This window comes from Callithrix jacchus, chromosome 22 (assembly GCF_049354715.1).
Source record: "Callithrix jacchus isolate 240 chromosome 22, calJac240_pri, whole genome shotgun sequence".
Classification (NCBI taxonomy): domain Eukaryota; kingdom Metazoa; phylum Chordata; class Mammalia; order Primates; family Cebidae; genus Callithrix; species Callithrix jacchus.
The window spans coordinates 35,013,271-35,035,635 of record NC_133523.1 but is presented as its reverse complement, the minus strand read 5'-3'; the positions used below and the strand labels follow the sequence as shown (position 1 = coordinate 35,035,635).

The window sequence follows — 22,365 nt, the reverse complement described above, 5'->3', positions numbered from 1 at the left end:
ATTCTGTGGACATTACTGTTAGTACTTAGTTAACTCTGTTGCCTGACCCTGGTCTCAGCTCCAGTGTCACCTGCCCAGAAAGGCATTCCCTGATTATCCTTTTCACGAGCCTCCCAGTCACTGTCACTGCATGAACTTGTTTCTTTGGCTCTCTGAAGATAATTTCTAGTTTATCTGCTCACTGTCTGTGTCCCTCCCCTCCCACTAGGAGAAAAGTTCTACAGGAGTGGGGACCTGGTCTGTCTCAATCACTGCTGAGTCCTCAGCACCAAGGACAGGGCCTGGAGCACAGCAGGTGCTCAGGAAATACTGCGGGAATGAATGGGAGGAAGAATGAACTCTCTGGTTCCCATTTCATGCCAGCCATGGGGTGGGGATGGGGGGCTTACTGGGCAGTAGGGACAGAGCACTGGCCAAGACAAACGCCCAGTGGCCTCTATGTCTCCCTCATACTTACTCCCCCTCCCTTGGGCCTGGGGCTGGGCCTGAATGCCTCCTCCTCCCTTCTGCCTATCCTTTCTGCCTCTGGGACATGTCTCTAGGAGCCTCACTAACAAGGGCAGGAACAAATCTATGCCGATCCTCACTGTGTCTTCAATATCATCAGCATGCACGGCGGGCAGGCAGGGGTTCAAGAAATGCTTGGGGAATGAATGAGTGAATGATTAAGCATATGGACATCTGGCTACAGAGCCTGGACTTTATCTAGAGGGCAATGGGAGTCATGGGAGGGTTACAGGCAAAGGAAGAAACGTCTGCTTGTCTGTGTTGGGATTCTGCAGACAGGAATTCCTGTCATGCCAAGCCTTTGAGTGTGCTGCTCTCTGGGCCTGCATCTCACTTCCTCCTCTTTCTCTTGGCAACTTCCGGCCCCTCCTGTGGGTTTCAAATTAAACATCCCTTTCTCTAGAAAACTCTCCCTGCTCACCCCTGCTTCCCAGAAGCCTTCTCTTGTTTCCCAAAGCCCCAATGACTTCCTCCATCCTGGCCCATACCCCTATGCCTGTACCTCCCACAATCCCAGCCCTAACTCATCTGCCTATTCCTCCCCCATCCTGGCCCCAACCCCTCCGCATGGGCCTCCCCATCCTGCCTGGAACCGTCCAGACTGTTACTTTCTGGTGAAACATCTGCTCCAACCTTAGGCTCATTGTGGACAGAGCTGGCCATCTTGGCCATCACTGGGCCCCTGGCATTGCCCAGCACCAGGCTGAACCACAGTAACTTCTCAGATATTAAGTAGATGCAAGGGTCTCCTGCCCCTCACCGTATGCTCCCAACCCCCACCCAGGGCATCACTCACGGCAGTTGGCTGGTGACCTCCAGTCCCCAACTGAGATGCCAAGCTCCAGACAGGCCTGAGCATAGGCGCTGAGGCCACGGCACAGGCTGGGCCGATCCCCACCAACCACGCACAGGTCGTATACACACTGTTCCAGGAAGGGCCTGGGGTCCAGGGTGTCATGGCAGACAGCGAAGGGGCCGTCAAGTTTGGTCAGCATGCCGCAGAGTTGGTCGCCCTCATAGTGCTGGGCCTGGCCTGGGGTGCAGGCGGGACAGTTGTTCTGACAGCCATCCTCACACAAGTAGTCCCCATCATCCAGCTTCCAGCTACTTGCGAACTCCACAGGGTCAGGAACCTGATCCCCATCAGGCGTGAGGAAGTCGTCTGCTGGGTCACCATTATAGTTTCCACACAGCCCGCACACCTGGTCTTGGAAGCGTGTGGGCAGGCTGAGTGCCAGCTGGCAGTCCCAGTCATAAGTGACCACCAGCCCGAAGACCAGTTCCACCACGGCCCGTGGCCCGCTCTGGTACACACGCAGGCGACCTTCACTCAGGGAGACTGGCAGGCGTGAGCGTTGGCTGTCGATCTGCAGAGCAGGTGAGGGGGGTGGTCAGGCCCCTGTGCCATCTGGCCTCCAGCCCTCATTTCTGGGCCTCCCGCCTGCTCCCCTGTTCTGGCGGCACTGGGACTCATTCTTTCTGTTACTGCCACCATCAGAGACCTTGCCTCTTGCAGTATCTGTGGCCTGAGATGTTCTTTCTGGAGATGTACATGTGACTCACTTCTGTACCTCCTATAAAGTATTTGCTCAAATGTCACTGATTCAAGCTTTACCTGACCACCCTATTTAATTTTAATTTTTAATTTTTTTATTATTTATTTATTTTGAGACGGAATCTTGATCTCTCATCCAGCTGGAGTGCAGTGGTGTGATCTCTGCTCACCGCAACTTCCGCCTCCTGGATTTAAGCAATTCTCTGCCTCAGCCTCCTGAGTAGCTGGGATTACAAGCGCCTGCCACCATGCCTGGCAAATTTTTGTATTTTCAGTAGAGACAGGGTTTCACAATCTTGGCTAGGCTGGTCTTGAACTCTTGACCTCGTGATCCACCTGTCTCAGCCTCCCAAAGTGCTGGGATTATAGGCACGACCCATGGGACCTAGCCAACAACCAACTTTAAATGGCAGCCTTGGGCTAGGCACTGTGGTTCACGCTTGTAGTTCCAGCCCTTTGGAAGGCTGAGGTGGGTGGATCACTTGATGTCAGGAGTCTGAGACCAATGGTGAAACACTGTCTCTACTAAAAATACAAAAATTAGCTGGGTGCGGTGGTACACACCTGTAATCCCAGCTATTCAGGTGGCTGAGGCAGAAGAATTGCTTGAACCCAGGAGGTGGAGGCTGCAGTGAGCCAGGATCGCGCCAAAGAGACTAAGACTCTATCTCAAAAAAAAAAAAAAAAAAAAGTCAGCTTCTCCCTACTCCTTATCCTCCCTCCCTGCTTTCCTTGTTTCCTATAGTGTCTGCCCTTCTAAAACATAATTCACGAATTGACTGTGTTTATCATCTGTCCTACTCCATCAGAATGGCAGCTCCACAGAGTCAGAGGTTTGGGTCTGCTTTGATTGCTGCTTTATTCCCAGTGTATAGAACAGGGCCTGGCAGAATCACAGACACTCACTAGCTGAATTAAGTCACTGCTGCATCTAATCACATTCACTGAGCATGCACTCTGTGCCTGGCCGTGGGCTGGGAGATCCTGAGAATACGAAGGTGACCAACACAGCCCCAGGTGCTACCCTCACAGGGCTCCCAGTCCATTCAGATAAACAGACCATCACCAGACAGTGAGAGTTCACAGGGGTCAGGGCTAAGATGAGAAAAGCACAGGCAAAAGAGTCAAGGCCAGGATCAGAAAGGCCAGGCAGAGGGGTGAAGGATGGGATAGGGGAGGCACAGGCTGAGGGTTCAGAGCTGGGATGGTGGGGAGATAGGAGGCTGTGAAAACCTAGGAAAACAGCCAGATCTAACGTTGCTGGTCAGGGAAGGCTTCCCAGAGGAAAGAACAGTTGTGCTGAGCCTTAAAGGACCAGTAAGAGAGAGAGAGCCAGGAAAACCGGGAGGGAGTAGGATATTCTGATGTAAATGCCCTGAGTGGACAGAGATCCTGGCCAGTCCATCTGGCTTGGTGTCTCCTGCAAAGCCCACATGTTGAAATCTTAACCTCCAACATGATCGTATTAAGAGTGGGGGGAGGCCTTTGGGAGGTGATTAGGTCAGGAGGACGGCACCCTCATGAATGGGATTAGCGCCCTTATGACACAGGCCTCAGAGAACTCTTAAGTCGTCTTTCCACTGTGTGAGGACACAAGGAGTAATCCATCTGCAACCTGGAAGAGGGCCCTCACCTGAACCTGGTGGTGCTGGTGCCCTCATCTTGGACTTCCAGCCTCCAGAACTGTGAGAGACAAGGTTGTGTTGTTGGTAAGCCTCCTGGGCTCTGGTATTATAGCAGCCTGAAGTCTAAGAACCAGGAGAAAAGATCTGTGTCTCTTTTTGCCCCACGGCATCTCTTTTTTCTTTTCTTTTCTTTTTTTTTTTTTTTTTTTTTTTGAGATGGAATCTTGCTCTGTCACCAAGGCTGGAGTGCAGTGGCATGATCTCAGCTCACTACAACCTCTGCCTCACAGGTTCAAGTGATTCTCCCATCTGGGATTACAGGTGCATGTCACCATGCCCAGCTAATTTTTGTATTTTTAGTAGAAACGGGGTTTCACCATGTTGGCCAGGCTGGTCTCTAACTCCTGACCTCAAGTGATCTGCCCACCTCAGCCTCCCAAAGTGCTGGGATTACAGGCATGAGTCACCATGCCCAGCCTCTTTTTTTTTTAATTAATAAAAAAATTTTAATTAGAGATGGGGTGTCACTATGTTATCTAGGCTGGTCTGGAACGCCTGGCTCAACCAATCCTCCCACCTTGGCCCCCCAAAGTGCTGGGATTACAGGCGTGAGCCACCGCACCCAGCCTGGGCATCTCTTTGTTACTCTTTCCTTACACATTCTCCGAGCTGTGCCAGAGCTGAGACTTGAAGAGGAGAAAGTCTGAGACAAAAGGATGAAATATGAAAAAAGGAGCAACAGAAGAGGGGACAGCATGAGCAATGGCCCAGAGGGAAGACAAAGCCTCTGTGAGTCCCATGGTGTGGCCTGCTCTGTGCCAGCTGCTGCTTTAGACACCGCAGTGATGGAGACAGGCCACGGCCACATGCTCAGGGCTCTCAGCCCAGGATGGCTGCTCAAATCTGTCTCTCCCCTAAGTCCATGATCTCCATTTTTATTTTTCTGCTTTTTTACATATGTATTTTTTTTAAGACAGTTTTCTTCTGTCGCCCAACCTGGAGTGTGGTAGCAGCATCATAGCTTACTGCAGCCTCGACCTCCTAGGCTCAAGCCATCTTCCTGCCTCAGCCTCTCAAGTAGCAGGGACCACAGACATGCGCCACCACACCCAGCTATTTTTTTTTTTTTTTTATAGAGATGGGGTCTCCCTATGTTGCTCAGGCTGGCCTCAAATTTCTGGGCTCAAATAATCCTCCTGCCTCAGCCTCCCAAAGTGCTGGGATCACAGGCATGAGCTACCATGCGTGGCCAATCTCCATTTTTAAATGACATAAATAATATTCATTCATTACAGAAAACAGAAAATGCACATGAGCAAAAATGAGAAAAGGAAAAGCACCCTGTAGGCACACACATACAAATGTATAGATCCTGTTGAGTTTTTTCTACCTTTAGATATATTTACACTTTAAAAAAAAGACCATGCTGAAGTCACTATTTCATTAACTCCTCTCCTAGCAATGTCTTCTGAGTATCCTACCATGATTCTGCTAGTAGCTCTACACCTTTGTCAAGTCACTGACCTCTGTGAGGATCTGACAGAAAAATAAAAAGTAAGGCTGGGCGCAGTGGCTCACACCTGTAATCCCAGCACTTTGGGAGGTTGAGGTGGGTGGATCACGAGGTCAGGAGTTTGAGACCAGCCTGGCCAACATGGTGAAACCCCGTCTCTACTAAAAATACAAAAATTAGCCAGGCATGGTGGCAGGCAGCTGTAGTCCCAGCTACTTGGGAGGGCTGAGGCGAGAGAATCACTTAAACCTGGGAGGCTGAGGTTACAGTGAGCCGAGACCACGCCATGGCACTCCAGCCTGGGTGGAATTCAGGACCCGCCTGGCCAAGATGGTGAAACCCTGTCTCTACTTAAAAAAACAAAATTAGCCAGGCGTGGTGGCGGGTGCCTGTAATCCCAGCTACTCAGGAGGCTGAGGCAGAGATTTGCTTGAACCTGGGAGGTGGAGGTTGTAGTGAGCCAAGATCGTGCCACATAGCAAGACTCTGTCTCAAAAAAAAAAATGTTTTATATATATATGTTGTGTATATATGTATGTACATGTGTGCATATATATGTATGTGTCCACATATGCATACATGTTGTGTATATATACATGTCTATATAGGTGTGTATATATGTATGTGTGTGTGTGTGTGTGTGTATATATATATATATATATACACACATACATACACAAAATATATATACAGTATATATATTTTTTGAGACAGAGTCTCACTCTGTCACCCAGGCTGGAGTGCAGTGGCACAGTCTTGGCTCACTACAACCTCTGCCTCCTGGGTTCAAGTGATTCTCCTGCCTCAGCCTCCCAAGTAGGTGGAATTAAAGGCACATGCCACCACACCTAGCTAATTTTTGTACTTTTAGTAGAGATGGGGCCAGGCTGGTCTTGAACCCCTGACCTCAAGTGATCCACCCACTTAGGCCTCCCAAAGTCCTGGGGTTATAGGCATGAGCCACTGCGCTCAGCCCTGAAGTTCTTGAACAGGCAAAACTAACCTATGCTGGAAAAAAAAAAGTCAACTGTGATTATCTCTACGGGTAGGTTGGGGATTATTTGGGAAGGCACATGAGGGAATTTTCTCAGGTGATAAAAATAGTCCTATCTTTTTTTTTCTTTTTTTGTTCCATTCTCTTAATAGTCCATATCTTGATGGACAATTCAGTTACACATTTGCCAAAGGTGAACTACACAGTTAAGATTTGTGATTTTTATTATACATTAATTTCATCTCCAAAATAAGCCAAAAGAAGTGAGAAAATATTGTATTCTAGTGAAGGACATGGTGAAGTTTTTTGGGTGAAATGTACTGATGTCTGGAACTTTGAAGGGCATAGAAAATAAGAAGGATTGTGGAGTGGACAGAGGGATGAACAGATGGGTCAGTGTGTGAGCAATCAAGAAGAATACAGTATTTAGAATCTAGGTGATTGGTGCCTGTAATCCCAGCACTTTGGGAGGCTGAGGCGGGCAGATTGCTTGAGGTCAGGAGTTCCAGCCCAGCCTAGACAGCATGGTGAAACCCTATCTCTACAAAAATACAAACATTAGCCGGGCATGGTGGTGCATGCCTGTGATCCCAGCTACTCGGGAGCCTGAGGCAGGAGAATCGCTTGAACCTGATCATGCCACTGCACTTTATCCTGGGTGACAGAGCGAGAGTCTGTCAAAAGAAAGAAAGAAAAGGAAGGAAGGAAAGAAGAAAGAAAAAAGAAAAGAAAGAAGGAAGGAAGGAAGGAAGGAAGGAAAGGGAGGGAGGAAGGAAGGAAGGAGAGGGAGGGAGGAAGGGAGGAAGGAGAGGAAGGGAGGAAGGAGAGGGAGGGAGGAAGGGAGGAAGGAGAGGGAGGGAGGGAGGGAGGAAGGGAGGAAGGAGAGGGAGGGAGGAAGGGAGGAAGGAGAGGGAGGGAGGAAGGGAGGAAGGAAAGGAAGAAAGAAAAGTCTAGATGATTGGCATCTGAGCATTCAACTTTGACTCTGTACAAGAATTTCAACTTTGGACATTTTAATATTTTCATAATAACATGGCGGGGAAAAAAGGAAGTAATTGCTCTAGGCTGCTGCTATTCATATGAACTGAGTAGTAATGCATTTACCAGAGTCAAGACAGCTGAGGGATTAAGAACAGGGACTCCAGAGCCTGTATGCCTGTGCCCTGACCTCTACCTCTTACTAGCTCTGAGCCCTGGGGAACTTACTAGCTTATCTCAACCTGTTTCCCAGTCTGAACACGTTCACAATAACAATGCCTGCTGGACAGAGCTTGTGAGCATTAAGTGCATTAAGATGAGAAGAGTGCTAAGAAACATATCTGGTGCATAGCAGGGGCTCATTAGATTTCATTATTTGGTCAAGGTGAATCCCCCATTGTTGGATATTGAGTTTCCTTTCTAACTTGGACAGTTTTTTGTTTGTTTGTTTGTTTTTGTTTTTTGCTATTATAATCCATGTTGGCATTCCCCCCACCCCACCCGACCAGGTGAACCCTGTCTCTGAATATCCTCAAAATTTCTAGATGTGGGATTGCTGGAGGGCAGGGTTCTAAGGTCCTGCTACTGATTTGTTTGTTTGTTTGTTTGTTTCGTTTTTTGAGATGGAGTCTCACTCTGTCGCCCAGGCTGGAGTGCAATGGTGCAATCTCGGCTTGCTGCAACCTCCACCACCTGGGTTCAAGCAATTCTCCTCCCGCGGCCTCCTGAGTAGCTGGGATTACAGGTGTGTGCCACCATGCCTGCCTAATTTTTGTATTTTTAGTAGAGACAGGGTTTCGCCATGTTGGTCAGGCTGGTTTCGAACTCCTGACCTCTTGATCCGCCCGCCTCGGCCTCCCAAAGTGCTGGGATTACAGGCATGAGACACCGCGCCCGGCCGCCACTGATTTTCAAACCTCTCCTCCCGACCCTTCATCCCCATGGCCCATTTCTCCGCATCCTGGTTTGAGGTCGGCTACTGGGCTCTGCCTCCGCCTTCGGACCCGCAGCTCATGGATGTTAAGTCCCCGAAGCCTCCAGGCACTCACCAGGACGAAGCCAACTTCCCCGCGGGTCAGCGACACGGAGTGGCTGTAGGCGCGCACGGTGACCAGGCCCACGTAGGAGACGCGGCGGCTGCCCCGGTGCTCGTTCTTGGCCTCCACGCTGAAGGCGGGCAGGGTGTCGTCCTCGCTGCACAACTCCGCCATCGTGTACGAACAGGTGCCCATCATGTCATAGCGACGGCCATCGAAGGTGGTGTAATGCGGGTCGCCCTGGGCGCGACAGACAGCAGAGGACTCCGCCACGCACTTGGCCTTCCCGTCCACCACCTTGCAGTGCTGCCCGGCTGCGCACTTCACACCTTCGCAGGAGGGCTCCGCTGGGGACAGCACAGCTGGGGAGGGAAGAGAAGGGTGAAAAGACAGTCAGAAGTGTCTGCGGGGTTGTAATCCAAGCACTTTGGGAGGCCGAGGCGGGTGGATCACATGAGGTCAGGAGTTCGAGACCAGCCTGGCCAACATGGTAAAACCCTGTCTACACCAATAATACAAAAATTAGTGGAGCGTGGAGGCACAAGCCTGTAATCCCAGCTACTTGGGAGGCTGAGGCAGGAGAATCGCTTGAACCCGGGAGGGGGAGGTTGCAGTGAGTTGAGATCTCACCACTGCACTCCAGCCTGGGCACAGAGCAAGGAGGAGGAGGAGGAAGCAGGAGTAAGAAGAAGGAGGAGAAGGAGAAGGAAGAAGAGAGTCCTCACACCTCAGTGGGGAGGCATCCTGGAGATCCTGGAGCCCACCTTGCCTGGGAAGCTTGAGCAGTTTGCTCGCAGCTGCCCATTTTAAAGGTGGGGAAAACCGAGGTCTGAAACACCACAGGAAGAGAGTTGCTCAGGCCTCTCTGAAAACCCCAGGTTTTCTGAGTCTCCAATTAAACACAGGACAGCCTAATAAGGAAAGGCAGAAACCGTCATTAAAATGCTAATTTGTGGTTTTCTCTCCCTCTTTTCCCCTCTTCCCTTCCTTCCCTCCAGGATCAAAAAGAGGTAAGGGATTTTTTTTAAGGACAGAAAATGGAAGACAGAGACTTCAGCAGAATGAAAAGGACTGTGGAGTCAGACTGCCTAGGTAGGAATCCTGGCTCAACCAATTGACTCTGAGACAGTGGGCAAGTTGTTTTAAACTCCCTCTGGCTCAGTTTCCTCATTTGTAACCTGGAGGTGAGGGTGACAATAATACTTCCTTCATAGGGATCTTGGTGGGAGGAGTTAGGTGTAAATAAGGTAAAACTGAAGAAAGCTGGCAGGTCACGGTGGCTCAAGCCTGTAATCCCAGCACTTTGGGAGGCCGAGGCGGGTGGATCATGAGGTCAAGAGTTTGAGACCTTGATTTGCAGGAGCTCTGAAAAAAAAAAAAAGAGTTCCAGACCAGCCTGGCCAACAAGGTGAAACCCGTCTCTACTAAGAATACAAAAATAAGCCAGGCGTGGTGGTGCGTGCCTGTAATCCTGGCTACTTGGGAGGCTGAGGCAGGAGAATCACTTGAACCTGGGAGGTGGAGGTTGCAGTGAGCCAAGATCACGCCATTGCGCTCCAGCTTGGGAAACAGAGCCAGACTGTCTCGAAACAAACCCAAGAAAGCTTTAGAACTGAACCTAGGTGTTAAATGAAGTGTTACCCATTGTAATTAATCACCCACTACTCCCTCGTTTTATTTCTCAAGCCCAAAGTGGCTCTTTGAAGTTGGTGGCTTCCATGCCTTGGACGGCAGGGGAGGGGCATTTTTGCCAGGTCCAGGAACACCAGAGTCCTAGCGTGACAGGGACTACATGGGAAGAAATCACCTTTCCTCTATGTGTCTCCCAGTCCTCAAAAGTTTTTGCAGCTGGGTATGGTGGCTCAGGCCTGTAATTCCAGCCCTTTGGGAGGCTGAGGCAGGAGGATCTCTTGAGCCCAGGAATTTGAGACCAGCCTGGGCAACATGGCAAGACCCTGTGTCTACAAAAAAATAAATTAAAAATTAGTTGGGTGTGGTGGTGTATGCCTGTAGTCCCAGCTACTTGGGAGGCCGAGGGAGGATTGCTTTAGCCCAAGAGTTCAAGCCTGCAGTGAGCTATGATCACACCACTGCACTCCAGTCTGAGTGACAGAGTGACACACTATCTCTAAAACAAAAAAGTTTTGAAGGAGAAGTAGTTATCTCCATTTTACAGATGTGGAAACTAAAGCCCAGAGAGATGAAGTCACTTGTCCAAGGTCACACAGCAGAGCTGGGGTTTGAACCCTGGGAGGTTGGCTGTAGCGTGTGTGTCCTCAGATCCCATCCTGCACTATACCAGCAGCTTCTCATGGGCTGAGCCTGAGGTCACACAAACTGCCAGCTCATATACACTAACTGTGTCAAAAACACGTGAAACATCTAGAAAGACTGCAAGATACTCCCCCTCCCCAACACGTAGCCATCTGATTATTGTATATTTAGACCTCCTGAGGTTGGGTATCAACATTCCTATTTGAGGTGTGGGGAGCAGCTTAGCAACTGGTGTAGCTATGTCAGTTGCTAAAATATCAAAATATTTCCAAAGTGGTTAGTAAGAAGCTGCTGACCTGACTGTCCCCCCCACAACCCCAAAGATCCCTCCTTCTCAGCACCCTGGCTCTCCCCCAGGACCCTTCCCCTGACAAACCAACAGACAAGGGCTGATGCCGGTTTGGTGGGGGCTTTGGGACCCTGTTGCAGTGCTCCTGCTGCTGACTTCTGACTGGTAGTGCTCCAGCTCGCCCTGGTTGCTAAATATTTAGAATATTGTTTCTGGGAGGAGGGGAGGGGCTGAGAAGGCTTGAGGAAGGATGTCTCAGAGAAGGGAGATGAGGGAAGGACAGCCCAGCTGATCCTGAAGCCACAGAGGAGCAGTTGGGTGGGAAAGCGGTCACAACGTAGACAGAGCCAGAGGTCATTTTCCATCACTCACTCTGGCTGCAATCAGCTGCTGTCGCATAGCCCACATCCTTGGTCAGCCCAAAGGTGAGCATCCCGAAGTTGGTGGTAGCCTGGGCCACATGGACCGTGTCAGCTGTGCCGAGCTCCACTTCAGCGTATGAGAAGTTGCTGCCTGGCACAGATGCCCAGGTGAGGTTGGCCCCCATTGCCTGCCCATCTATGGTCAGCTCGCTGGCAGCCTTTGTCTGTGCCACCACCAGGGCCACGCCCTCAATGCCTGGCACACTCTTGACCACATAGGCAGGGCAGTAGGCCGCCACACTGGGGATCAGGACCAGGAAGGGGTCATAGGTCACTTCATTCCTTATGGCACCTGTGCCAAACAGCAGGACCTGAATGCCCACATCTGCAGAGAGGTAGAGTGGCCGGGATGGCCGGACCTCAAACTCCACCACATCGCCCTCCTGGAGCCCACGGGAGCCAGCGGTACCCCCGTGGTTGTAGGTCAGCTTTGTGGCCTGGCTAGCCACAACATAGGCCAAATCGTAGCGGGATTGGGAGGCCAGAGGGGGTACTACATAGTGGGTGCCCCAGGCAGATGTGGGTAGCAGCTGCTCCACCACATGGTTGCAGGTCGTGTGTTTCTGGGCACAGCTGTGGCCAGAGAGGACGGCCACAGGGCTACTGGCTGTGACCTTTGACCCCGAGAGATCCACTGTGCTCTGGAGCTGGGCCACACTGTAGGGCTGCAGAGTCACACTTAGGACACCGCCTGCTGGGTAGAACTTGCCGCTGAATGTCACTGACCCCTTCAGCTTAACACTGACCGAGGCACCTGCGGCACCAGCCACCACTGCAAACTCCTTGACATTCCTGGCTGAGGTGCCAGGGGGCGTGAGCACAAAGTACTCAGTGCCCAGGGCCGGGCTGGGCCGCAGCAGTGTCAGCTCCGCTGTGTCGGGCTTGCTGTTTAGCGCCTGCACAGAGATGGCATGGTCAGAGTGGACCACCACCGCATGCTGGAAGGTCTTGCTGCCAATCATCTCAGCCTTGGCACTGATGTTGACCATGACTGACTCCCTGGGCCTCACTGTGACCTCCTGTGAGGTATTGTCTGCATGGCTGAGGATGACGACTGAGGCAGGGCTCTCTGACAGACTGGAGATAAGGAGGCTGGGGTAGGCGCGGCTGTAGCCCAGCTGATAGTTCTGCAGGAAGGCGGTGAGGAATTCCTCCCTGCCAGTGTTCTTGGAGTCCACTGAGGCCTCCTGGGTCAATCCTGGTTGAGAAAACGCAGTTCTGAGTCCACTTATCCAATCCTCCCCACCTCTTGCTCTACACCCAGAAACATGTTGAAATATTAGCTTGGGCTTTCTTTTCTTTCCTATTCTCTTTCTTTTCTTCTGATTCATGCAGCATTCATCTATAAGCCCTTCTGGCTCTTGTTTTTCAAAAGTCTGAATACTTTAGACAGGGCCCTCGGACTCAGATGCTGATGGGGCCAGCTAAGGAATATAAATGTGTGAAACAGTCCCGGAGGGGTGGCTATGGAACTGGCACTCCTACACCATCTAAAGTGCGTTGTTGCTGATGCACATCAATCAGTGTGATACATCTTATCAACAGAATAAAGGACAAAAACTATATGATCACTTCCATGGATGCCAAAAAAGGCATTTGATAAAATTTAACATCCTTTCATGATAAAAACTCTCAAGCAACTGGAAATAGAAGGAACACACCTCAACGTGATCAAAGTCATGTACAACAGACCCACCGCTGGTATCATGCTGAATGGGGAAAAACCGAAAGTCTTTGCTCTAAGATCTGGAGCACAAGAAGGATGTCCACTTTCACCACTATTCTTCAACATATTTCTCTTGTCCAAGTGCTAGCTAAAGCACTTGGACAAGAGAAAGAAATAAAGCGCATCCAAACTGGGAAAAGAGAGGTCAAGATCTTTGTCTGCAGATGTTATAATCTTGTATTTAGAAAAACCTAAAGACAGCTGGGCTTGGTGGCTCATGCCTATAATCCCAGTACTTTAGGAGACTGAGGCAAGCAAATGAGGTCAGGAGTTCAAGACCAGCCTGGCTAACATGGCAAAACTCCAACTCTACTAAAAAAAAAAATACAAAAATTAGCTGGGTGTGGTTGCACATGCCTGTAATCCTAGCTGCTTGTGAGGGTGAGGCAGGAGAATCGCTTGAACCAAAAAGGTGGAGGTTGCAGTGAGTCAAGACTGCACCACTGCACTCCAGCTTGGGTGACAGAGGGAGACTCTGTCTTTAAAACAAACAAAACTTGGCTAAAGCCTGTATTCCCAGCATTTTGGGAGGCCAAAGCAGGCAGACCACCTCAGGTCATGAGTTCAAGACTAGCCTGGCCAACATGGTGAAACTCCATCTCTACTAAAAATACAAAAAATTAGCTGGGCATGGTGGTGGGCACCTGTAATCACAGCCACTTGGGAGGCTGAGGCAGGAGAATTGCTTGAAGCTGGGAGGCAGAGATTGTAGTAAGCCGAGATAGCACCATTCAGCCTGGGCAACTAGAGTGAAACTCCATCTCAAAAAAAAAGGGTAAACCTAAAGACTTCATCAAAAAGCTATTAGAACTGATAGATCCACTAAACTTGCAGGATGCAAAATCAACATATAAAATTCAGTAGCATTTCTATATGCTAACAGCAAACAATCAAAAAAAAAAAAGGAAAGTAATCCCATGTATAATAGCCACAAATAAAATAAAATGCCTAGGAAGAAACCAAAGAAATGAAAGATCTCTGCAATAAAAACCATAAAACCGGCGGTAGTCGGGGGCGGTGGGAGAAGGAGGAGGTGGGAATCACTTATAAATGGCGCCGAAGCAGGACCCGAAGCCTGAATTCCAGGAGGGTGAGCAAGTGCGGTGCTTTCATGGGCCTCTTCTGTGTGAAGCAAAGTGTGCAAAGGTTGCCATGAAGGACAAACAAGTGAAATACTTCATACATTACAATGGTTGGAATAAAAATTGGGATGAGTGGGTTCCGGAGAGCCCAGTGCTCAAACATGTGAACACCCATTTGCGAGAACAAATCGAAAACAGCGAGAACTTCAAAAGGCCAATCAGGGCCGGGCGTGGTGGCTCACGCCTGTAATCCCAGCACTTTGGGAGGCCGAGGCGGGTGGATCACGAGGTCAAGAGATCGAGACCATCTGGTCAACATGGTGAAACCTCCTCTCTACTAAAAATACAAAAAAATTAGCTGGGCATGGTGGCGCGTGCCTGTAATCCCAGCTACTCAGGAGGCTGAGGCAGGAGAATTGCCTGAACCCAGAAGGCGGAGGTTGCGGTGAGCCGAGATCGCGCCATTGCACTCCAGCCTGGGTAACAAGAGCGAAACTCTGTCTCAAATTAAAAAAAAAAAAAAAAAAAAAAAGCCAATCAGGAGCAGTATGCAGAGGGAAAGATGAGAGGGGCTGTCCCGGGAAAGAAGACATCTGGTCTGCAACAGAAAAATGTTGAAGTGAAAACAAAAAGAACAAACAGAAAACACCTGGAGATGGAGATGGTGGCAGCACCAGTGAGACCCCTCAGCCTCCTCGGAAGAAAAGGGCCCGGGTAGATCCTACTGTTGAAAATGAGGAAACATTCATGAACAGAGTTGAAGTTAAAGTCAAGATTCCTGACGAACTAAAACCATGGCTTGTTGATGACTGGGACTTAATTACCAGGCAAAAGCAGCTCTTTTATCTTCCTGCCAAGAAGAATGTGGATTCCATTCTTCAGGATTATGCAAATTACAAGAAATCTCGTGGAAACACAGATAATAAGGAGCATGCGGTTAATGAAGCTGTGCAGGGATAAAGGAATACTTCAGTGTAATGGTGGGACCAGCCACTCTACAAATTTGAGAGACCGCAGTACGCTGAATTCTTGCAGATCACCCTGATGCACCCGTGTCCCAGGTGTATGGGGCGCCGCATCTACTGAGACTATTTGTACGAATTGGAGCAATGTTGGCCTATACACCTCTGGATGAGAAGAGTCTTGCTTTATTACTGAATTATCTTCACGATTTCCTAAAGCATCTGGCAAAGAACTCTGCAACTTTATTTAGTGCCAGTGATTATGAACGGCTCCTCCTGAGTGCCATCGGGAAGCTGCGTGGGAGGCGCTCTCACTCACTTATGTTTGCATCTCCGTAAACACATTTTTGTTCTTAGTCTATCTCTTGTACAAATGATGTGCTTTGGAGATGTTAGTGTATCACAATTGATGTTTGTTTTCTGTTTGATTTTAAACAGAAAAAATAAAAGGGGTAATAGCTCCTTTTTTCTTTTCTTTCTTTTTTTTTTTTTTTTTGAGATGGAGTTTCGCTCTTGTTACCCAGGCTGGAGTGCAATGGCGCGATCTCGGCTCACCGCAACCTCCGCCTCCTGGGTTCAGGCAATTCTCCTGCCTCAGCCTCCCGAGTAGCTGGGATTACAGGCACGCACCACCGTGCCCAGCTAATTTTTTTGTATTTTTAGTAGAGAGGAGGTTTCACCATGTTGACCAGGATGGTCTCAATCTCTTGACCTTGTGATCCACCCGCCTCGGCCTCCCAAAGTGCTGGGATTACAGGCGTGAGCCACCGCGCCCGGCCGTTTTTTTTGTTTGTTTGTTTTGCATTTTAAAGTTGCTCCCAGTGCATTCAATGATGGACAACAGAGGGATATGCTGTAGAGTGTTTATTGCCTAGTCGACAAAGCTGCTTTTGAATGCTGGTGGTTCTATTCCTTTGACACTATGCACTTTGATAATACGTGTTAATGCTATATGACAAAATGCTCTGATTCCTAGTGCCAAAGGTTCGATTCAGTGTATAGAACTGAACACACGCATCCATTAGTGCTCCTTTTTGGTTTTTTTTTAATGGTGCTTAAAGAGCCCATCCTTTGCAAGTCATCCATGTTGTTACTTAGGCATTTTATCTTTGCTCAAATTGTTGACGAATGGTGGCTTGTTTCATGGTTTTTGTATTTGTGTCCACTGCACGTTTTAACATGATAGATGCAATGTATTGTGTAGCTAGTTTTCTGGAAAATTCAATCTTTTGGGAATTGTTTTTTGGATCTTCAGTAAATTTTTTCTTTAAATTTCAAAAAAATAAAAACTATAAAATCATAATCAAAAAAATGAAAAAGGACACACACCCCAAAAAAATGGAAATATATTCCATGTTCATGGACTGGAAGACACAATATTGTTAAAATGTCCATCCTACCCAAAACAATATACAGATTCAATGCAATCCCTATGAAAACACCAATGACATTCTTCGCAGAAATAGAAGACTAATCTCAACGTTTATACACAGAAAGCCAACACCATTCTGAGCATAAAGAACAAAACTGGAGGAATCACATTACCTGACTTCAGATTATACTACAAAACTATAGTAACCAAAACAGTGTGATACTGGCATAAAAACACACACATGGACCAGTGGAACATAATACAGAACTCAGAAACAAATCCACCGACCTACAGTGAATTCATTTTTGAAAAAGGTGCCAAGAACATACGCTGCAGGGAAAGACAGTCTATTCAATAAATGGTGCTGGGAAAACTGGATATCCATATGCTGAAGAGTGAAACTAGACCCCTATCTCTCACCATATGCAAAAATAAAATCAAAATGGATTAGAGACTTAAATGTAAGACCTCCGACTATGAAACTACTACAAGAAGACATTGGGGAAACTCCAGTTCATTGGTCTGGGCAAAAAAATTCTTGAGTAATACATCAAAAGCACAGGCAACCAAAGAAATATGGACGAATGAGATTACATCAACCTAAAAAGCTTCTGCTCAAAAGAGGAAACAATTCACAAAATAAAGACACAACTGACAGAATGAGAGAAAATATTTACAACCCATCTAGCTAAAGCAATTAGGTAAGAGAAGAAATAAAGGCATCCAAATTGGAAAAAAGTCAAACTATCCTTGTTTGCAGATGATACAATCTTATATTTAGAAAAACCTAAAGACTCCATCAAAAAGCTATTAGAACTGATAAATTCAATAAATTTGCAGGACACAAAATCAACATGCAGAAATCAGTAGCATTTCCATAGGCCACTGACGAGGGATTAACAACCAGAATGTAAAAGGATCTCAACTCAATAGGGAAAAAAAATCAAATCATCTGAGTGTGTGTGTGTGTGTGTGTGTGTGTGTGTGTGTGTTTGAGATGGGGGTCTCACTCTGTCACTCAGGCTGGAATGCAATGGCACGATCTTGGCTCACTGCAACCTCCACCTCCTGGGTTCAAGCAATTCTCTTGTCTCAGCCTCCCAAGTAGCTGGGATGACAGGCATGCACCACCACACCCAGCTAATTTTTGTGCTTTTAGTAGAGACAAGGTTTGACCATGTTGGACAGGTTGGTCTTGAACTCCTGACCTCAAGTAATCTGCCTGTCTCAGCCTCCCAAAGTGCTGGTATTACAGGCATGAGGCACCACACCCAGCTTAATCTGATTTAAAAATGGGCAAAATGGTGGTGCGTGCCTGTAATCCCAGCTACTCTGGAGGCTGAAGCAGGAGAATTGCCTGAACCCAGGAGGCAGAGGTTGCAGTGAGCCGAGATTGCACCATTGCACTCCAGCCTGGGTAACAAGAGCGAAACTCTGTCTCAAAAAAAAAAAATGGGCAAAAGAGGCCAGGCGCAGTGACTCATGCCTATAATCCCAGCACTTTGGGAGGCTGAGGTGGGTGGATCACGAGGTCAGGAGTTCAAGACCAGCCTGACCAACATGGAGAAAACCCTGTGTCTACTAAAAATACAAAAATTAGCCAGGTGTGGTGGCATATGCCTGTAATCCCAGCTACTCAAGAGGCTAAGGCAGGAGAATTGCTTGAATCTGGGAGGTGGAGGTTGTGGTGAGCTGAGATTGCACTCCAGCCTGGGCAACAGAGTGAGACTCCATCTCAAAAAAAAAAAACTGGGCAAAAGATCTTAATAGACATTGCTCAAAGAAGACATACACATGGCCAGCAAGTATATTAAAAAAAATGCTCAGCATCACTAATCAGCAGAGAAATGCAAATTAAAACGACAAGAAAGTATCATCTCACCCGAGTTAAAATGGCTTTTATCCTAAAGAAAGGCAATAATGAATGCTGGTGAGCATATGGAGAAAATGGAACCCCCTACACTGTTGGTGGGACTGTAAATCAGTACAATCACTATCAACAATAATATGAAGGGTTTTGAGAAACCAAAACTAGCACTACTGTGGATACAGCAATCTCAGGGCTGGATATATATATTTGAAAAAAAGGAAGTCAGTATATCCAAGAGACATCTGCTCTCCCATGTTTATTGCAGCACTATTCTTAACAGCCAAGATATGGAATCAACCTACGTGTCCATCAGCAGATGAATGGATAAAGGAAAGGTGGCACATACAAAGAATGGAGAATTATTCTGGTGCGGCGGCTCACACCTGTAATCCTAGCATTTTGGCAGGTGAATCAATCACTTGAGGTTAGGAGTTTGAGGCCAGCCTGGCCAACATGGTGAAACCCCATCTCTACTAAAAATACAAAACAGCCATGCATGGTGGCATGCGCCTGTAATCCCAGCTACTCAGGGGGCTGAGGCACGAGAATCACTTGAACCTGGGAGGCAGAGGTTACAGTGAGCTGAGATCACACTGCTGTGCTCAGCCTGGGTGACAGAGTGAGACTCTGTCTCAAAAAAAAAAAAAAAAAAAAGAATGAGATCTTGTTATTTGCAACAACATGGATGGAACTAAAGGACATGTTAAGTGAAACAAGCCAGCACAGGAAGACAAGACAAGTCTCACATGCTCTCATTCATATGTGGGAGTTTAAAGTTTCAACTGATGAACTCATGGAGATGGAGAGTAAAATGACGGTCACCACAGGTTGGAAAGGATAGTGGGAGGAGTCGGGGATAAGTAGAGATGGTTAATGGGTACAAAATTACAGTTAAACAGTTAAATAAAATGAATAAAATCTAGTATTTGGTAGCAGAACAGGATGGCTATTGTTAACAGTAACTTACGGCATATTTTAAAATAGCTGAGTGTGGAACCGGAAAGCTCCTAACACAAAGAGGTGACAAACGCTTGAGGTGAAGGAAGCCCTAGTTACCCTGACTCTATCCTTACACACCGCATGCCTGTATCCAAGTATCACAGGTACCATAAAGGCATAAAACTATTATGTACCCACAAAAATAAAAAAGTTTTAATATATAAATTAGTAAAAAAAAAAATACAGTGGGTTGTTGGTAGTAACTTTCACCTGTTACAATGAAAGAATGTGAGCTTTTTAAAAATGTAAGACCTTCCTGTTTTTCTTTTTTTTTTTCTTTTGAGGCAGAGTACAATGGCGTGATCTCAGCTCACTACGACCTCTGCCTCCTAGGTTCGAGTGATTCTCCTGCCTCAGCCTCCCAAGTAGCTGGGATTACAGGCGTGTGCCACCACACCTGCTAATTTTGTATTTTTAGTAGAGACAGGGTTTCACCACGTTGACCAGGCTGGTCTTGAACTCCTGACCTTAGGTGATTCACCTGCCACAGCCTTCCAAAGTGCTGAGATTACAGGCATGAGCCACCATGCCCAGATGATCTTACTGTTTTTCAAGAGAAACTGGCTATCTGAATTTTCATGTGAAATCTCCAACCCACAATTCTTTTAAACACCGTGGGGCTCAAGGTGGATGTACTGTGCTGCCAGTGTGTGATTTCCATCTTTTTACAAGCTGGAGTGCAGTGGCTTAAACACAATACACTGCAGCCTCAGCCTCCTGGGCTCAAGGGATCCTCCTCTCTCAGCTTCCCATATGGCTGGGACCAAAGGCACGCACTATGTGCCTGGCTCATTTTTTTGATTTTTTGTAGAGGCAGGGTCTCACTTTGCTGCCCAAGCTGGTCTTGAACTCCTGGGCTCAAGTGAACCCCCTGCCTCAGCCTCCCAAAGTGCTAGGATTACAGGCGTGACCCCCTGCAGCCAGCTGATTTTTGTCTTAATAGGACTTGCAGGGACCAGGCACAGTGGCTCTTGCCTGCAATCCCAGCACTTTGGGAGGCCAAGGCTGGTGGATCACTTGAGGTTAGGAGTTCGAGACCAGCCTGAGCAACGTGGTGAAACCCCATCTCTACTAAAAATACAAAATTAGCTGAATGTGGTGTCACAGGGTGCCTGTAATTCTAACTACTAGGGAGGCTGAGGCAGGAGACTCACTTGAACCTAGGAGGTGGAGGTTGCAGTGAGCTGAGATTGTGGCATTGCACTCTAGTCTGGGCTACAAGAGCGAAACTCTGTCTCACTAATAATAATAATAACAATAATAGGACTTAGGGGTTTGTCAAAAGGGGATAAAGGGAAAAAAGGGATTTGGGAAGTGTGGACGAATTGTCTGCTAGAAATAGATGGCAGTGGGAGCTTCTGACCACCCCCAACTAGGAAGGGAGCCCCTGAAGCTGAGGAGAGAGAAAGAGATCTAAGGAATCCTGAAGAAAGTGAGGGGTTATGGAATGACCTCCTTCCATGTAAAGGGGGCCTCCATATCCCAGGGGGCCAGGGGATCAGGGATAATGGGCATTTCAGAAGTCACCTAGATGGATGCTGACTGGTGATTAGAGGACCCTCGCAGCCCATCTTTCCCCCAGTACTTTGGCTTTATGTAAAATTTTAGTTGTGGATACATCCCTGGGAGAATTGGGGACAACACCCTCCAAGAATGACTTTCGTGAAATTTTCCATCAACTCAGCAGAATGAGGCTCAGAGTCCAAACCTTAGTTTAGGTGCAGAAAACCAAGAAAGTTCTTGGACACTTGGGTTTGGGGACTAAGGTTTTGACCAGCTCGCAGCCAGAAAAGGGTAAGAATGGATGAATCCTACCACATTCCTCTACAGAGTCTAAGGTCCTCTCTCCCCTCTCAGCTGGCTTGGGGTGACATGTGGAGGAGGCACACATGGAAGGTGTGGACCCAGGCGAGAGTCTCGGTCAGACTTACCCCACAGGAGGGTTGCTCCAGCCCAGAGTGTCCAGCAGCTCCACAGGGGACCCATGGCTGCAGTAGGAAAAGAGAAGGGATCATAGAAGGCTGATCTGCCGCCTCTGCTGGAGACTGTCCTGGGAAGAAGGGCCCACCCTCAGGACAAGGGTCACCTGGGAGCACAAAAGCTGAGGTGGGGAACGAAGTCAGGCAAATGGGGCCAGGTGGGCTGGATCCAAGGACCAGTGTGTGGGGGGGAGGCTGGCTGTCCAGTGGGTCTGGAGGTGGGATGGGGAGAGCAGGAGCCAGGGACAGGGGTGGGGAGTTGGCTGTCTAGTGGGTCTAGGGGTAGGACAAGGAGGCCTACAGCCAGGGGCAAGAGTAGGGGACCTGCTGTCCCACTTCCAAAGGGGTCCCCAGCCCTTCTCACCTGCAGGTCCCTGGAGCTGCAGGGCCAGCTGTGGGGCAGGGCTATATAGTGGCGTTTCTGGGCCCCTGAGGCCACACCTTGGGCCACGTGCCAGGCAGATGATGCCAACTTCCTGGAGGAGGCTGCGGTCCTTGGGGCCAGATGAAACGGGAAACTGTGAAGGCCTGAGAAAAGGGTGAGTCTGGATGCCTGGGCTCCAAGAAGCGAGTGAGGATGGCTGGTGGCCACTCCCTGGAAGCCTTCTGGAAAGTTTGGTCCTGGAAGGGTGGGGTCCCTGAGGGAGACAGCTGGGGAGCAGGGAGCTGAGTGCCTGAGTCCCTGGGCGGAGCTGGGGTGGGTTGGGGGTGTGGGCAGCGAGGGCGGGAAGTGGCATATGGCCATATTTGCTGGCTGAGCAGCTATATTCCTTCCTTTGGCTCCCGCCAGGAATAACAGTGAGAGACCCATATCCGGGTCCTGGTTCCTCCTCAGTCCCCACAGCCTGGGGAGTCCCTGGCCACCCACATCCTGCTCCCAGACACCACTGGAGACAGGTGTCTGGGGTGGGCAGAGTCTGAGGCTATGGAGCGGGACACAAGACCTCCACCGCAGCCCAGCGGGGCCCCTGGGGTTTTTCTCATCTGCAAAATGGGAACCCAAAACCAGCCTCTCTGGGCATCTTTACAGCCCAGAGACATAAAGAAGTTCTCGAGGACTGTAGAGCTGGGAGGCAGCCTCTTCTGGTGTGGACCCAGGCAGGGATGCAGGAGGGCATCGGGGCTGAAGGGACAATGGCCTCTGCTTCCCAGCTCCACACAGACACCCGGATTCTATTTCT

At 48.7% G+C, this 22,365-nt stretch overlaps 1 protein-coding gene and 1 pseudogene across 2 annotated transcripts in view; one reads left to right on the top strand and one right to left on the bottom strand.

Annotated features, from left to right (window-relative positions):
- FCGBP (Fc gamma binding protein) overlaps positions 1-21,757 on the bottom strand; it is a 65,862-nt gene extending 44,105 nt beyond the window's left edge. The window contains exons 1-5 of one of the 2 annotated variants that reach the window (XM_078359627.1): positions 21,549-21,757; positions 21,137-21,193; positions 11,145-12,392; positions 8,222-8,571; positions 1,304-1,874 (exon numbers count right to left, since the gene is read on the bottom strand). In XM_078359627.1, coding sequence (XP_078215753.1) covers positions 1,304-1,874; positions 8,222-8,571; positions 11,145-12,392; positions 21,137-21,191 — 2,224 coding nt within the window. In that variant the 5' untranslated portion in view covers positions 21,192-21,193; positions 21,549-21,757. The remainder of the gene's footprint in view (positions 1-1,303; positions 1,875-8,221; positions 8,572-11,144; positions 12,393-21,136; positions 21,194-21,548) is intronic. The other variant, XM_078359628.1, reaches the window with a different exon arrangement.
- Positions 14,536-15,303, top strand: LOC103789944 (mortality factor 4-like protein 1 pseudogene; annotated as a pseudogene).
- Positions 21,758-22,365: the final 608 nt, after the last annotated feature.